The 18,708-nt window shown below is 35.9% G+C and overlaps 1 protein-coding gene across 1 annotated transcript in view; it reads right to left on the bottom strand.

Annotated features, from left to right (window-relative positions):
- LOC113227178 (ATP-binding cassette sub-family G member 4-like) overlaps positions 1 to 7,240 on the bottom strand; it is a 50,614-nt gene extending 43,374 nt beyond the window's left edge. The window contains exon 1 of the mRNA XM_026460059.1: positions 7,079 to 7,240. Coding sequence (XP_026315844.1) covers positions 7,079 to 7,163 — 85 coding nt within the window. The 5' untranslated portion in view covers positions 7,164 to 7,240. The remainder of the gene's footprint in view (positions 1 to 7,078) is intronic.
- Between the last annotated feature and the right edge of the window lie 11,468 nt (positions 7,241 to 18,708).

The following is an 18,708-nucleotide window of genomic DNA, read 5'->3' as shown; positions in this document are numbered from 1 at the left end:
GTCCAGTTTCTTATGTCAAAGTTGCCTTCTTTATGTACTTGAATGATTTGTTGCACAGTGCGGATTGCAGTTTGTTCATCTTTGAAGCTGTCAATATAGTCGTCCATATAATGTTGTTTACATATAGCTTGCACGGCAGAGGGCATTGTAGACACATAACGCAAAACGTTTTTATTTTTTATGAATTGCGCTATAAAAGGAGAACAATTTGCGCCAAAAATTAATGAGGTCATGGCATACATTTTCAGTGGTTCTTTAGGGTTCTCTTTCCATAAAAATCTTAATGCATTTTAGTCTTCTGGTATAATTTTTACATGTAAAAACATATCACGTATGTCTCCAGTTACGGCAATCTTTTCGCGAAACCGCAGCATTATTCCAAATAATGATTCAAGGAGATCGGGTCCTTTCAATAGATAATCATTGAGTGCAACACCTTGGCATTGAATTCCGGCATCAAATATTAGGCGTAGTTTTTTCTTATTCGGATTGTCGACACCGAAATGTGGTAAGTACCACGTCCTTGGTGAATCTTCAGAGTTGTTAAGTAGCTTTGCATAATCATTTTGAAGTAGGTGGTCGACTCGTTCTTTATATCCCTGAGCGTAGCCTTCATCAGCTTGCATTTTCCCTTCGACTCCTTGGAATCTTTGTAAGGCTCCCCTGGTATCAGGCATCATACAGTTGACGTCTTTCCACGGCAGCCCGACGTGCCACCGGCCGTCCCTTAAAGTAGACGTCTGCTCTCTTAGAAGTCTTCAGAATTCTGGCGAGGATTAGGACTCACTCCCATAGATTCGATAGTAAATGATCGTCGCACTTCGTCATGAATTTGTCGCAGAACATGTTGAACCTCTTGCAACTGTTCTGAAGTTTCAGGGGAATCTTCTGTTACAAGCAGAGAGGAGTGCAACGCGCCAGCGCCCGGGGGCGCGCGCACGCAGCCATGTATGCACCAGCCCAACGGGGTTAAGTCGCGTCAGCCTCGTGCTGATTACCTTTCATGACTTTTCAATATAATAATAAATGGTAATTGTCCTGTCCAAGTAATAATTTCGGTTTTAAATATCCTTCAGTTAAATTACATTTCACTTTCGTTAAATTACATTTCAGTTCGTCGTTAATGTTACTTATCGCGGATAGATTTTGCATTGGCAAGTTTAGTTCATTCACACTACGACCACGAGTTGAATAGATAGTTCCGTCTTTGTTAGATATGTTACAATCCACTACTTCACTTTCGCACACTAATTCACTATTGTTCCAGGCTCCGCCCAAACGCATTGTCTGTTCGCAAACGCATCCTTGGAGCCCGGCCTTCGAAGCGAGCGCAGCGCTTATCAATGACACAGTCGAGCCGTCGTCTAGCAGCGCGAATGTACTGACTACACCGTTCGGTCCATGAATGTCCACAGGCACAGTTTTTAATAAAACTTTATAATTGTTCATTTTTATATGCGTAACAAGCTCATTTTGCGGTGTTGTTTGTACTTCGACGTTAGACGGGTTTTCACTAAGCTGCACTTGCGAATTAGGGTCCACATTATAATGCAATAAATGGTGATGTGGTTTTCCTCAACTGTCCTTACCACACACGGGCGCTGGGTAGGTTTCTCTGTCATGGCGCGAAATTAGACACATAAAACATATAACGTTACGTTTTACATATTGCGAACGGTCCTTGTGCAGTGACTTTTTTAATAACTTGCACACCAGTAAGTCATGTTTACATTTACGGCAAAAACGACATTTATCGTCCACGACACTTTTCGTATTTTGCACTAAAACAGTTTGTTGCCGACACTGAGCGTTATTAATTAGCTTCCGTTTAGTAGAATAGTCACTAGGAATGTGGGTCAATGCGATTCCCGTGCTTGAAACCTTCTGGGCTTCCTCCGTTAGGAACTGTGATAGTGTGACCAATTTTGGCTTGCCGCTGTCGTAACTTCGAGAGTAAGATTGAAGTTAAGTTTACATCTCGTAAGTATTTATCGTGGCCGATTGTAATCACAGCTGCAACACAATTTTTCACTTTCACTGCAAATGGTATAAGGAGGTGGCGCCGATTAACGGCGCCGTTACGGCTTCCTTTGCCGGTCCATGAAGACACTCCCTTAATCTCCACAGGTTTACTTTATCGGTGAAGTGACATACTTAAGGGGACTCTTCGTATGTTTGCTTAAACTGGAGCCATTTTATCGGGTCGCCGGAAAAAGAAGGTAAGTTCCTCGGCGTGCACAAGCGGCTCAGCATTTTAGCATTAGGTCCTTCCAACATTTGAAGCGGCCAAATCCCTCAGAGCAGTAGCCAACATGCTAACAATACCATTAGGGCCGTCGTCGCGCGGCGGCGGGCATGATGGCGGCTCAACGGGCGCTGCGCCGCTTAGAGTCGGCGGCATCGCCGCGCCGGTGCCATTCGGTTTGCTGACAGTGGTTGCGGCCGCGGCGGAATACACTGCCCGTAATTTAAATCACCAGGATGCGGAACGTGCCGTGAATTATGTTCCTGTAAGCTGCTCTCCACTTCACTAATGCAATCTCCTTCGATCTCCGTATGTGGACTGTAATCTTCCTGTAGTTTGGCCAGATCGTTGGCTAGCTTCATGTCTATGAGCTCCATTCTGATACGTGCTTTTTCTTTCGCCGCCTCTAGCTCGAGTTCTCTTCTTCGTGCCGACAAAGTAGACGTAGCCGAGTTGGATTTAGCCACAGATCTTTTGGTACATTTCGATTCAGATGGGATCTTTCTTTCAATTTCGAATGTAGGAGTCATAATTCGAGACGTGGAAGGCACATCTAACTTTGCGGGTAAGTTCGCTTCCGTTTTATCACTACCTACATTTGACGACGCAATTTCGAATATTTGTTTCCCATTTCTTCATGATTTTCACACTTTTGCCTGTCACTTTTGCACTCTGTCGACTTATTTTTCACTTGTTCTTCTGTCTGTTCCTGTTGAACTTTTTTCTTTTGTTCTTCAAGTTACCTGATCGTACTCCGTGTGTTCATCATGTCGCGAGGTGGAGTTCGAAACATTCAGAAGTAGGTTTGCTAAACACTAGATCCTGCTCGAAGGGCCACTTTGTAATCGGTGAAATGAAAAACCAGTATTTTGGAACAAACTTGAGAAACTTTTATAGGAGCAGCGTGCGGCTGGCGCGTTGTTGATCACATAACTGACGAGGCCGTTAGCTCCCCACCAACCCCGCATACTCCTCAGACATCATAATGTTCGCAGGCTGCTTTTTTTAAAATATCTTTTTTTTAATTCTGTAAAATAAAACACTACATGCCAAAGAATTTAAACTTTTACAAATTTACTATTAATTTACTTATTAACTAGATTTTAAAATAAAACCTAACTCGCGTCTCTAACAGTTACTATTTGTTAAAACTGATGTTTACCGTCAGTTATATTTAGGTATTTATAAAATGTAAAACAGTAAATTTAACGTTAATAATTTTATTTATAAATTGTAATGTATATATGATATAATCGTGACATGTTGATGGTTGTGGAAAAGCATTTTTTTTAAATCCAGTTATCGTTTTTGCATTCTTAATGTCATTTGGCAGTTTATTGTACAGTTTAGCACCTTCATATTTTATATTATATTTACCGTAATTTGTTCTAGGTGGTCTGAGAACTAAGTTATTCATACTACGTAGTTTAATACTCTGCATTTGAGATTTCTGTTTAAAACTAATGACAGTATTTATATTATTGTTTAGGATTTTCCTTATTAGCGTGCAAGTCGAGTACACATAAGATTATTTTATATCCACTACACTTGTTTCTTTATTAAAACTGCCTCCGTGGCCGAACGGTCACCATGCCGGACTGCCACGCAGAGGTCCCAGGTTCGATTCCCGGGCCGAGAGAAATATTTGTATAGCCTACATTTATTTCTGTCGTGAGTTTGGGTGTAATTTGTGGTTGTTTATGTGTGTGTCCATGGCACCCGCGACACAGGGTTTCCCTAGTGCGGCAACATAGCCATGTTGATTGTGAGCGATTGTGAGCGTTATTTGTATATTTTACCCGTAGGTGTGCAATAATTATACCCGAAAAGTATTTTAATTAACATGTTTTGTTTAATCTGAATCTCTTTCAGATTACTTTTACTAGCAGTTCCCCAGACTTCAATCAGATAATCAATGTGAGGTTTTATAAGAGAATTGTAGATAAAATAGCGACGTTTCCACACAATGCACCCGTTAGAGATAGCAGTTCACATTTTATTTTTTCTATGTTGCTTCCAAGTAAGATGATTATCTAATACTATGCCTAAATATTTTTCTTTAGTGTTTTTTTTAATTACTTGATTGTTTATTTTTAGTTCTATGTTGGTGTTAATTTTTTTATTCTTTGCTGAGAAGATGACGTAGCTTGTTTTTGATACATTAATGGTTAATAGATTCATTTGGAAACTCACTTAATATATTTAGATCACTTTGAGCCTGTGGTATAATAGCATCAACGGAATGACCAAAATAAAACACGCATGTGTCATCGGCGTAAAGGTTTACGTTTCCCACAAGTCCAATTTTGGATAATTGTCATTGACATAAATCGAAAATAGGAGCGGTTCCAAATTAGAGCCTTGTGGAACGCCACGGGTTATTTGTTGGGGATCACTTACATGTTCGTTTATTTTTACAAGTTGTGTTCGATTTTGTAAATAAGACTTGAATATATCATATGCATTACCATCAACACCGATGTGTAATAGCTTTTCTAACAGTTTTTTGTGACTAACTGTATCGAAAGCTTTTTAGTCGATGAAGATACCAAGAGCTACTTATTTCTGGTTAATTTTATTTTTTAGTTTTGTTATTAGGTCAATAGTTGCTGCAAGAGTGTTAGACGGAAACCGTACTGTTTATACGTACGATTGGGGCGATGCCAATCTTGTCACATTTAACGCTACCAAAACGCAGGCGTATCTATTCTCCACAAAACGGAGTCCCTTTGAACTGACTCCGACTTTTCGTGTTATATCCATACCGGTAGCCGACTGTCTCCAGCTACTTAGAATGGACCTGTCATCCAATTTGAACTTCGGCAGATACATTGAATCCATGGCCAAAAATGCAGCAAGGAAGCTTGGCATCCCTTCCAGGGTGAGGCGTTACTTTACACGGGGACAGTTGCTTCAGTTATACCAAGCACAAGTCCGGTCGTGCATGGAGTACTGCTGCCACCTTTGGCATGGCTTTGCTACATATCAACTGGCCACTTTGGGTTCAATTGACATCCGTGTCAAGAGGCTTATAGGTGACTCGGAATTAGTGTAGGCGAAACTGCAGAGCCTTGAACACTGCCGACTACTGATATTTAAAAACACTATTGTAAATTGTAAGTAATAAATGTGAAGAAATGGAATGGTCCGGGGAATCTGCCTTACGAATCAGTGTTTAATGTACTCGATATCTACTTATTCATGTTAGTAAATCGATATCTTTGTATATATTCCAGCTGAACATTTGTAATTTCTTTTTTTTAGAAACAGCCATTACACAAAATAATAATAAAACATAAAACAGGTATAAGTCCTTTGCAAACAACTCGAGTCGTTTAAGTCTTTCAAGACGTTTAAGTCTTTTGAGTCTTTTAGTTTAACGACTGAGTCTTATTAATAAAAACTCGGACCCCCGGTCTTAATTTTAGAGTCGAGTCCTGTAAAATGGATGTCGTTATAAAACGCCTTGTGACGGTGTGACCTCCTTACACCGTCATCTCACCTTTTTTTATCGTATCATTTTTTATTTTACTTGTATTTAAATTTTAAATTTGAATTGTTCCATCTTCCTTCACTTTCTCATTTTGTTTTCGTACCGCGGTCACTCCCTGCTCGACCGCCACAACAGTCGGAGCTGTTTCAAATTCCATTTACTAAAATCTTATTTTTGATTCTTTACCAAGTTATAATACAAAACATATAATACAACAGTCGGAGCAAAATAATTATCAAAAATTTGATGCAATAGTTTTTCGACCAAAAATGAAGCCATAAACCCGGATGTAATGGTGCCGTGCCGTGCCATTGAAACCCTGGCTATTACACGAATATAAAGATTTGTACAGACGCTTTCTGGCGCTTCTCACTGGCGCCTGAACTAATTCTCAAGAACCCTTTCATTGGCCGAACTTTAAGAAGAAACCCCCAAGCAAAAATAAGAAGAAAACACAGTGAAATATTTTATTCATGAAAACTGTCAAAGTGCAAAAAGTGTCATCACATAATTCATTTACACTGCAAATCGCCTACACACCTCATATTACAGACAAGAGACGACTGCCGTTACATTCAGCTGGTTACAAATGTAACTGAACCCAAAGTTGGTGTACCGGTAGCACTACAAACAGTCCTATCAAACATAAAACTATCCAGAAACTCCTACAGTACACTTTCTTCATATCTCGATATCTACCCATGTGTAGATTCACAAGTCGTTGAAACTTGGGAGTTTAAACCTTCAGTTATTCCAAACGGAAACGATACTGACTTACAGCTTGTTTGGGAGAGTATCCCTGCAAGTCACCGTTACTCCTCAACATTACAAACCACATAATTACATAAAAACATCTCATTGTAGTATTTATAGTATTTCGTAAAATATTTTCTATTATCTCGTAATTTTATATTTGACATAATTCTTTTCAAATTTTATTCTTATTCAAATTTTCGACATACTGTCAAATTTATTAGTTAGGGTTACAACCATGGACGTATGTTACAACACTTTCAGTATTGACATAATATACCATAGACAATATATGTCCCACTGCGTCCCGCCGTTCCCGCCATGACGACAGGAGATAGTGGCGTGAGCGGGCGTGTATCGCACTTGTACGTGAAGCAACAAACGTTTTATTGAGCTTACCCCCAACAAACGCTACAGATAGAGCTATAAATTAGGCACTTTTCATAAGTAGGTACTTTGATGCCAATGTAATGATGTTAATTTCGTTAAATTTATGTTTCATTAAATATAAGGTAGTGATACCACACCCTTATTGCAACAACAACAAATGTCTTTAATATTATTATATACGTAATAGGTTTATTTACCTGTTGCGCCCAGTGTATATCCTACACCAAGGAACACAGCTATATCACTGTTCTCATTTTGAACAATTCCATTTTCCACAACCATTTTACATGTAAAGTAGTGCTAGTGCGACTAGTGTAAATAATAATGATTTACCGGCGCTAAGCGACTCATATGCTTGCGCTCACACATTCGACTGACGACGCCGACGCCGACTTGTACACGAGTATTTTATGTGCCGATAATTACTCGTTTATCAATGGCTTATTTATCTAGTGCAACATTATCTTCAGAACAGTTAGGCAGCTCTATATATTTGTTGATAGTGCTTAATAATTGTTTTAGTATGAACTGTTAACTTAAAAAAATAAAATAAAATAAAACGTTTGTGTTTAGGTATACACCCATTAATAAATTTAACTTTACTTATTACATTACACAACAAATAAATTGAATTTTATTTATGGAATATCATTATTATTAATGAAGTGAACAATTAAGCATTAAATTAAATGAATTTACATTACAAATAACAGCATAATTATAATTTATTTATTTATATTTTAAAAAGGGAGTGTTCGCGTACATAGTAAGTAGCACGTATCGCATACAGCCCTTTCAATAATATTGGCCGAATCGCTCACTCATGTAAGAAAAGACCAATGTCTCTTTCGTATTATGGCGAAAAAATCATCTACTCTATTTACGGCTAACACGCCAGATGCACTGCGAGCGAAGCCGCAACATAGCACGAAATTCATTGTTGTACTGGACTTTTTTCTTTTTTTAGACAAATTTTACCTTGTCTCAAATTAGGAAATTCCCTGTACTTGGAGTACCAGATTAACGGAATTCGCTCTGGAACACTACCCATTACACCCAGACCAGAAACAATTTAGGAACGTTCATTTCCCACCGGAAATAATAAATTGATTCTACCGGGAATCGAATCTGGGATCTCCTCCAGCGGTTGCACAGCAAACTATTGGGCCATCGAGGTCTTCAAATTTCGAAGTCAAACTTTTTGGTGTATATTTTGCAGTAGCGAGGCGTGAAAATTGTCTTTAGTAAAGCCGGAGCTTATTGGCGCTTAGGTTATTTTATAATTAGACTTATTGGTACACTTTATTTCACTGGTTAATTATTCTACACGTAAAATTAAGCACAATATGTAATAAATTACTTTAAAATATTTATGATATTTGATGACACGTGGAAAATTGTAGGCAAGCCGGTGGTAATCGAATATGGACGCCTCGCCTCTGATATTTTGTTATGTTTTTTGTGTTTCATAATGAGTTAGGTTAGGTTAGGTTAGAATTTGTGAATTCAAATGCAAATACAAATCTTCTTTAATACATAACCTATGATAGGGAAGCAAATTACACTTGGAATCGTTATATTAATTAAACTTCACTGTTCATTCGTAAGGCAGAGTCCCCTGAGAAGAATCAGCAAGAAACTCTAGGGGTTGCTCTTTTAAATATTATACATTTGAATACATTTAACATTTACAATTTTTATCCCAAACATCGATAGAGACTACCTGCAAGAGCTAATCGGGTCACTACCACGGATTCGTGTCATCCAAGTACGCAAAAGCTGTATAATGACCTTTATTAGGTATAAAGTTTTTCTTTCACTACAGTTTTTAACCTCGTAAATGGCAAATTTTGAATATCAACCGGAATCTTATAATGGAAGCTCATACACTGCCCCTTAAATGAATGTATGACTTTGTGAAAACGACTGTCAAGGGTAACTGGTTTACTTTTATTGCTCGTGTTAATGTTATGTCTGTCACTATTTTTAATAAAAAAGTTACTATTATTTTTAACTTAAATAACATTTTTGTAAATGTACTGTGACGCTAGTGTAAGAATATTAATCTCTTTAAACTTATCTCTCAAAGACACTGAGGCCCAGACTGTAAATTGCCCTAACCGCACGTTTCTACAGGACAAAGACTCTATTACTATCGGCGGCATTACTCCAAAGCAAAATGCCGTATGTTATTAGACTGTGAAAGTAGCTGAAGTAAACCTTGCTGTTTCGACGTTTGAGTTTTTGTATTTTTTTAAACACATAGACTACAGAGCTGAGCCGTTTTGATAACTTACTTATATGTGGACTATTGTGGACCCCATTGCAGAACAGAACAGAATTGGGTCGAACATAATCAAATGTTTTTTATACAAAATGAATAAAATTGACTAATTTTTTTGAAGGCTCATAGAGTCAGTTTCATAAATAAAATATTTTATTGCAATGGACCCAAAGAATCGGGACAGCAGATTGATTAAATTTAATAAAATGTTATTAATTTTGTATGAACAAAATTTTTTATTAAATTTGACCCACCTCTGCTGTCCCGATTTTTTCTTGTCCCATACAATAAAATGATCTTTACATTAAATTGAGTTGATGAACAGTAAAAAAAAAATTTGTTCAATTTTATTAATTATTATGGACAACTGACATTTGGCCAAATAATTGAAAATGCCATTCTATTTTTATTCAATTAAAAGATAGTTTTATTACTTTATATAGCTGTTTTGTTATCTGTAAACTTATTGTTACCTCTTAAAGTAGATAAAATAAAGCCTCTCTAAGAATGTCATTACAAAAAGAAACTTGAAAGAGTACAAAAAAGATTCGTGTGGCACTTGACCTATTCCTGCTTTCTTGGTAAGTCCTTAAAGAATTACGACGCCAGACTTGAGCACTTCAAAATGGAAACATTATCGCTTCGCAGGAATACACTTGACAGTCTGTTCTTGTTTAAATTAGCTCGTGGAATTCTAGACACGCCTGACTTACTGAACGAACTCGGCTTTAACATACCGCGTAGGATGCCAAGGTCCTCGAAGTGTTTCAAGTGATTCTGGATCCCCAGCTCCCATTCAAACTTGGGCCACTTTGCACCTTTAGCCAGACTGGCACACCAGCATAACAATAATCTTGACAAGACAGTTGACATCTTTGCTGAAAGTTTGCCTAAATTTAAACGTTCTGTGAAGTCCCTGACATCTTAAAAAATATATTGTATTCGATTATTTTTATGATTTATATTTTTATTACTTTATTATGGATTCAATTTTTTTTATTAGCTTTATCAACGACATTTGTATTTTTTCAATTTAATTTGTTTGATTGATTAAAATTGCAGTAGTAAATGTTAAAATAACACTCTTATTATCTTGCATGTTGTCTTCACCTATAATTGCTATAGCATTAAGCTTTTGTTTTGTATTGTTAAATATTTGAATGTTGCAATGTATATAGTGTTGGTGAACTAAATAAATAAATAAAATACATAAATAAATAAAATGTCATATTAAATTAATTTAATTTAATGAATTGCGGCGCCCTTGTAGGGTATCACATGTGTGACTACTGTTGTATAGTTTGTAACATCTTATGTGACACCATGTGGCAAGCAATAAAGATATGAATATGAATATGAAACGTACGAGAGCGTTTAATGTTAATATTTTGGATATTTTTAGTTTAATTTTTAAAACGTTATTGATGTCGATTTACTCATTAGGTAAAGTACTTTTGGTATCAGTTCAAAGCTTTTTGATATCTCTTATATTTATGGAATAATCGTCTGAGGACACTTAACGATTACACCCTGTACAAACACATGTATTTTTTTGAACTGAGGTTATTAAAATATAATATTGCCTGCAGCTTTATTGTTATGCAAATATAAAGGTTTATAATACATATGTGTAATAAAGACTTTTTATATCATTCATATTTAATATTAATGATATAAAAAAGTCTACATAATATATGTAATTGTTGTTACTAAAATATATTATAAATTATTATTTTAGTAACAACTATTTTTACACTCAGTTTCTATTAGATTTTTTATGATGATACGTCCATAGCAGTTGCAGTGTCTTTAAATTGCAAAGATCTGAGGGACACTGTCATTGCTGCCTCCGTGGCTGAACGGTTACCATGCTGGACTACCACGCAGAGGTCCCGGGTTCGATTTCCGGGCCGGTAGAATTATTTGTATGGCCTACATTTACTTCTCTCATGAGTTTGGGTATCATTTGTGGTTGTCTATGTGTGTGTCTATGGCAACCGCGATACAGGGTTTCCCTAGTACGGGTCTATGAGTGTGTGCGTTATTATTATTATTATTATTAGTAACAGTAGAGCTCCTTGTGAAAGAGTTCGTCCAGGGTAGTACTCCCAATTTACCTATTTCTGCCGCCAAGCAGTAATGTCAGCATTACTGTGTTCCGGTTTTGAAGGGTGAGGGTGCTAGTGAAATTACAGGCACATGGGACTTGTCAACTTATGTCTCAGGGCGACAGGCGCAGTGGCAGTGCCCTTCAGATCTTTGCGATTTAAAGCTCTGACTGGCACTGCAACTGTTGTGGACAGGCGTGTAGCTTACCATCAGGCGCACAACTTGTTCGTCCCGTCACTTGATATTATAAAAAAAATATATTATTATTGCGCCTATCACGTGCCTGTGATTTCACTAGTACCCTTACCCTTATTTACCGGAACGCAGTAACGCTCACATTACTGGTTGGCGGCTCTAATGCTACTAAACTTACTTCTGGATTGCTAACAAACAAAAAACAACATCACATTTATTTACCTGCTAGGCTATTTATATCCAAAAAACCTGTTGTTATCGACAAATTAATGTATCGGTATTTGAAGAAAATGACTGTGGTCATCAGTTTTTTGTAACGAGTAGTAAATTAAATATCTAAATTTTGTTTCGTGTAAATGAATACTAACACTAACTAACGAAATGAATTATATAGTAAAATACTATAATTTGAGACAAAAAATGGATTAATTTTATGCATAATTATTAGACAGATAATAACATTCCTAACAACTTTTATTCTTGTATAATTTCTTGAAAACTTGATAGTTTCGGTGAAAAAAAAAAATTTTTTTATGGAGAAATATACATTTTATTTTTTATCTCAAAAAGTGCGTGGGTTACTTACAGTATAGTTCCAATAATTTTCTATGTAGAAAAAAGTAATCCGTCTGAGGCTTTATAAGTAAAGGTGCGGCAAAATTGTTAACTCTTTTAAGTACTTTTTTAACAAAATATGACATGACAGAATAAAACATGAGCTTCGACTAAAGAAAAATAATTAACTTTAGTGTAAATTAGAGAGTGTTATAACAATAACACGAATGTTAAGTAGAAACTAGTATACTGTTTTAAAAAATAAATAACAAATCTAAAATTTTGACATCTTTCTACTCGCAAAGCCTGCAAAAAGCGCCAAAGTACCTGCAGGTGGATTATTTTTTCTTGATAGAAAATGATTGGACCTATATTGTAACTAAACCACACACATTACATTTTCCTACATTTTGTGATAAAAAATAAAATGTTTATTTCTCCAAACAAAAAAACGAATTTTTTTTTCCCTGAAACAATCAGCTTTTCAAGAAATTACATTTCAAATTTTGGATATTTTATCAGGCAACATTTCATTCAGTCATTTTGAAAGCACAGCATTTAAATAAATACCGTGAAACAAAATTCTCAAACATTTACTACCTTTAGGTAATTATTACGATTTCTTACTCGTAGGACTCACTATAATAAATAAATGAAAAATTTCTAGCTTATGGATGAATATAAAATAGACACTTATCCCAAAAGGGCCTGTATTAGTATATATATATATAAATTTTAAAAGTAATTGGCCAGGTATCATCGAAAAGGTGGGATGACTATCAAAGAGTTTGCATCGTCACATACTGCTTATTCACTCCCCTTGAAGTTCCCTTAGTCGGTGGGATCGCAACGTACTTTCTTTCTATAAAATGTTTTCTAAAAAAAAATGATGCACCGACTACGAAACTCTCCAGAGTTTCGTTTTGCAGTCCAGCCCAAGGCATGAACATAACAAAGAGGAATATTGCTAGCATTTTGAATACCTGTAGCAACGCAATGTCATCCATTTATTATAACCCTAGAATACATTATAATATAGACACCCTTTTATCTACTTTATAGTAATAAAGTCCTTTCAAAACCCATCTTTACTTATCTCAAAAATATCAGAAGGAATCTATAACGTTAATGATTGTTTTATAAAGTAAGTTGTTGCATTTTTTTTTGCAAAAGTCAAAACAATTTTGTTAGCAATTTTTTGGGGCCAGTACACTTTCTACTTTTCGACTTTCTAATCAGAATGAAAATACAATTTTCAACCTGTGTAACTCGTGACAAAATGTAGTAAACATGAAAAGAAATGGAATCTTTACAAACACTATATACAATAGAAATAAGTATTATGCACTTATATTATACGAATACTTACGTTGAATCCCTTTCGGAACACTATACTCGATTTTATCAAAAACAACAAGCTGTCCATCTTCAAGACTAAGATCATCTTTTGCCGCTTCTATGTCCATATTATGTCCTGATTGTCTTTTGTGATATTTTTTTGTTTTCTGGTCCCAACGGAAGATGCTGTTTATTATTTTATGCGCGGAATTGGAAAATTGTCTACCGTAAGTGGTACCATGGAGTACGTACCCGTCTTGTGTAGAGTCGGCGCGAGACTGTGCTCGAGTCGCCCGACCACGCGTGCCTCAAGCAAGCTTTCACTTTTGTTATTGTCGGCCGTATTTTCAAGTAGTGTATCTGTGATCATGCATATTTATAAGTTGTTAAACGAATATGGATTTCAAACTAAACGCATACAACTTAATTTCACCGGTATTATCTCACATGGTCTCGTATATACAGATAGTTCCACGGCTGTCCGATACGGGGATAAGTATTTTAAATATTATAGATAGGAGATAGGATATTATCTTTCACCGAGACAGTACATCATTTTATTTTTGAAAGTAGATAATAAAATATAAATTGGAATATTGTCTGGAAAAAATTTAGAATAAGGTATTTAATTAATAACTTTTGTAACAATAGTGAAAATTAGGATGATTTGTATCAAACTTTGCCATCTCAGTCAGCCGTGACCATGAGATCTGTAAAGGGCCCGAAACGTTGGTTTGTTTGAAAAAAAAAAACAAATGTACGCGTTTTTAGATCCAAAAAAGTAGTTTGGTTTCCTAAAATTCTCAATCTTTTGATAAGTTCGCTGTTCTTAGATTTTTTTCATGATGGATATTCGAAATAAATTACTGCGCCACCATTCTGTAGTACCTTATGCTTATTGCGTGTGTTATTGGATAATTGCACATACGCCTTTGCATAATAATGACTATACTATAGTGCGGTTAATAAATTGCATAGCTATACTTGAACCTTGGCTTACTATAAACCTTGGCAATAAGTACTATAGCTATGTAAAAGATTAATGATTACGTTTATAACATTTATCTGCGAAGTTATATTACAATGTACTAAATGGATTTTCAAATAAATGTTTCTGTCGGATAGATTCACAGTGATTAGTGGGCGTGCCATGTATGCTAACAGCACGAGGGGTTCCGCAAACTTGAGCTTTGTCCTCCATTTTCACTTGAAAATGGTGGTTATATACAAGTGTATAACCTACATCAGTCGTGTCAATTATCTCGAGCGAAACCTCGAAAATCGTGGAAAAATGCCTTACTTTGCTATTTTGGAGTGCAAAAATAATAGTCGCTCCTATACTTATAGTAACACTGCTCATGGTGGTATTTCATAATTATAATCGTTAGGTATTATTTTATTTAATTTTAATAAATTTTCGATTTATCGTAATAGTTTTTTTTATCTTTCAGTTATTGCCACTATATGGAAGCACATTCAATGCAACTTCAATATAAACTCAAAACGTCGTAACTTGCAATAATAGATCTCTTGCATCTTTCAACGATATGCCAAAGCGGTAAAGTTTAAATTGTATTAATAGTCCTAAAAGTGTTACATTATACATTAGAAACTAGAACCAATCATTATCAAGATTTCATAGTGTTTAACATTATGATAGCATGAGGTTTGGCGACAGCGGTTCTGATGGTAATCGAGTCTGGTCCTACCACTGTTTTTTCTTCAGAGGATAGCTGTTTAGCACGAAGTTCATGTTAATTGCTTGCAACTAAAAAAAGCTGTGTTTGTTATTCCGTTACTTTAATGTTCAATCAAATATTACAGTAGATTAAAATAACAGTTAGCGGGAAGTGGTTTTACGAAATTTAAAAAAAATGTAACATTGTCATTTCAACATTAAATTTGCACACCAGCTTTTGGTGTGAACATTAACAAAGTTTTTGTACTTGTATAATTTAAAAACTAATAATTAGACGGATGTCCGACATACTACAACCGTCGATTTTAAGGATTAGACCCTTAATCAAATAAATGTAAATTATTTACGACCTTATTTTTTTTTTAATAATCGATTGTGTATGTCGCTATATTCTCAAGTTTTACAACTAAAAGCAAACATGATGTTTCCTTTTTTTTAAAAAAGCAGTGGAAATGGCATAACCCTTACCTATTACCAGGAAACCATTGCAACATTTTATAGATATATTGAGACTCGCGTTTGTTTGTAAATCAAACTTCTTTCGTAGCTTGGCGGACTTTTACTCTTAGGAAAGATAACTTATTAATGAAAGAAATGTAGATTAGTAGACGGCTGCTATTATTAATAATCAAGTAAAGCCATTGACCTAACAAAGGGTAATGTGTAAAGGCATTGCCTACTGAGTTTGACGCGTCACGTGTGTCGAGAAGTCATTGTCTTCTGCTGCTATTTATAAAAACATTACAGGTAAAATCACAGACCCACGAGACTAATTGTCAACGTATCTCAGTGTGACGGGGGCACTGGCAGTGCCCCTCAGATCTTGGTATAATAACAAAAAAAAAAGTTAATTGAAAAGAACACAAAGCATAAAACAAATTTCACCAAAACACAACATCACAAAATTCTCATTATTAAAATAACAAGTTCAAAATATTTTTTTCTTCTTTTAAGTTCACAATAATTTGATTTCGTATGAAATAAATTTCGTTTATAGATAGTTGTCTCGTATTTACTACTAAGTGGGATTTCGCATTTTATTGTAGTAGTTGTCAATGTTCTTGTTGTGTTTTTGTATCTTGTGGTGTCAATTTTGTAAGGAATATTTTTCACAAGACGGAGTGAAATGATAGTTAATTGTTTTTTTTCAGTCGCAAACATTATAACAAAAACAATGACAAAAAATGATAGTTCAATTCAATGGTTCAATGCGCTAAAGTGTTGCCGGCTTATAAATAGTTAGTGATTTCTATTAATAAATAAATAAATAACGCACACACTCAACATAGCCCCGCACTAGGGAAACCCTGTGTCGCGGGTGCCATGGACACACACGTAGACAACCATAAATTACACCCAAACTCACGAGAGAAATAATTGTAGGCCATACAACTATTTCTCCCGGCCCGGGAATCGAACCTGGGACCTCTGCGTGGCAGTCCGGCATGGTAACCGTTCGGCCACCGAGGCCGATTAGCTATCGACTTCGATATTAAAATCCGCCTATCCTTAATATGATATCAAAATGTATTTGATTAAAAGCGAGTCTGGGTAATCTAGGTTTGGAAATTATTATAATAGGCTAAGGCTCAATTCACACTGGCGTAGAGACGAAGCGTCGCCAGGCGTCATGTTTTTCGCCTAAACTATATAAATCTCTATTTACCCATTATTAAGGTATAAATTTGTGGTATGCAAATATGGTATCCTTCGAGTGTCGACGCTTGGTTTAATTCGAGCGGTTTCGCGCGTCGCTGTGCGTTCCATTGCGCGCAGTGAGGCGTCAGACGCCGACCACACTGTGATCCGGGCGCGCTAATGCGAGTGTCGCCATGCGTTGAAGTTGAAAAACAGAACGCGACGCGACGCTTTGACTCTGCGCGTGTGAGTTGAGCCTAAAAGTCTCAATGTATTTCCCCAATGCTACTTCAGTAACATCTCTTAGCAAGTGATGGATTACCTATACAAATTACTCAAAATACTACATAATGCTTCTTCTGTTATCATATCAAAAATATGTATTGCGTGGATACAGTTCGCATTATGATGAACCTTAAGTACTAGGTAATTTGAAATGCGACTAGAAACGTTGTTTTAAATTATGTTTAATATGGTAAATAAATTTAAAAAAAGGTCCATTCAGCCTCACGCTTTTATCCATATTAATTTAGTCATGTAAAAATTAAGCAATTTGACAATATTGCTTGTCACATTTATGTCTATGAGAGTTGTATATAATGGCGCTCGGGTTGACGCCCATTGACGCCCGATAACGAGGACAAAAATTATTTATCGTTAAATATTTGTTGAAAATCGAGTTTTGTTCAAATGTTTTAAAATTGCTCACAACAATATTTGACGAATTTGATATTACACGCGTAAAGAGGCGGAATAATATATTATTGCGAGCCCAGAACTTAACCCTGTTGACTGCGCCGCCCACTACTAGCCGCCGTGCTGAATTGTGAGACGACTTCGCTATCGTGTTAAAAGAATTTGCGAATCGCCATTATATACTCGCTGATTGTTTCCTAGAGTGCGCCGGACATACAGTCACCATGAATATACGTGGGGAGGTCAAAATATATCAAAGAAAAGTAGATTTATCTTTAAGTCTCAAATTCAACATTATTATACTATACATATAATACTATAATGATAGCTAAAGATGCTACACACTCGTACTGTTACTGGTTTTATACGGATGTTTTGACAGGGATTGTATAGTCTACAATGGGACAATAATTTGCATTACGATAAGATAGTGCCTTTGTACTTCACGAGTTCATTTCGATACCAGTTGGGTAACTGTCAAAATAAGAAGAATATCATAATGCAATTATTAATCACTAGAACGACACAACCATTTATTATTCATTCGTTCCTGAAAAATTGTATCCCTTTCACAATCTATGGATAAAACTTGGACAATCATTACAGAACTATTTAAAATTTTTTGAAGAATGGTAACCCTGCAAACGTAGTAGCAATACTGCTCCTTGTGAAAGAGTTCGTCCAGGGAAGTACTGCCACCTTAACTATCTCTGTCGCCAAGCGGTAATGTGAGCATTACTGCGTTCCGATTTTGAAGGGTTAAGGGTGCTGGTGAAATTACAGGCACATGGAACTTGTCAAGTTATGTCTCAGGGTGACGGGCACAGTGGCAATGTCTCAGGTCTTTGTGATTCAAAGCTCTGAGTGGCATTGCAACTGCTATGGACAGGCATGTCGTTTGCCACCAGGCGCACTCCTTGTTCGTCCCTTCACTTGGTATCATAAAATAAGCTTCAACATAATCCACATTATACATATGCGTATGCGTTTCTTTGTTATTAAATGCAAAGTGATATATTATATTGTCATTTGGTCATAAAATAATAATATAATTTTCCTTATCTTTACTTATTAGTAATTCAGTCAATTAAAAATAATATCTATGTATGTATTGTCATTGTTTGTGGATGATGTTCAAAAATATTTAGAATTGGATAAACGAAATAGTACACTACACAGGGGCATTGCGCATTGGATAGATAAGCTTATTCTTCTGTCTGTGTTAGGTACCTTCTGATCGTCATTGGCTTTAACGATGAGAACTGAAAGCTCCAAACCTCCTTCTAATTCGTATGGGTCGAAAAACGTATGTT

This window comes from Hyposmocoma kahamanoa, unplaced genomic scaffold (genome assembly GCF_003589595.1).
Source record: "Hyposmocoma kahamanoa isolate Upper Pololo Valley unplaced genomic scaffold, ASM358959v1 202, whole genome shotgun sequence".
Lineage (NCBI taxonomy): Eukaryota > Metazoa > Arthropoda > Insecta > Lepidoptera > Cosmopterigidae > Hyposmocoma > Hyposmocoma kahamanoa.
This window is presented reverse-complemented; position numbering and strand designations above follow the sequence as displayed.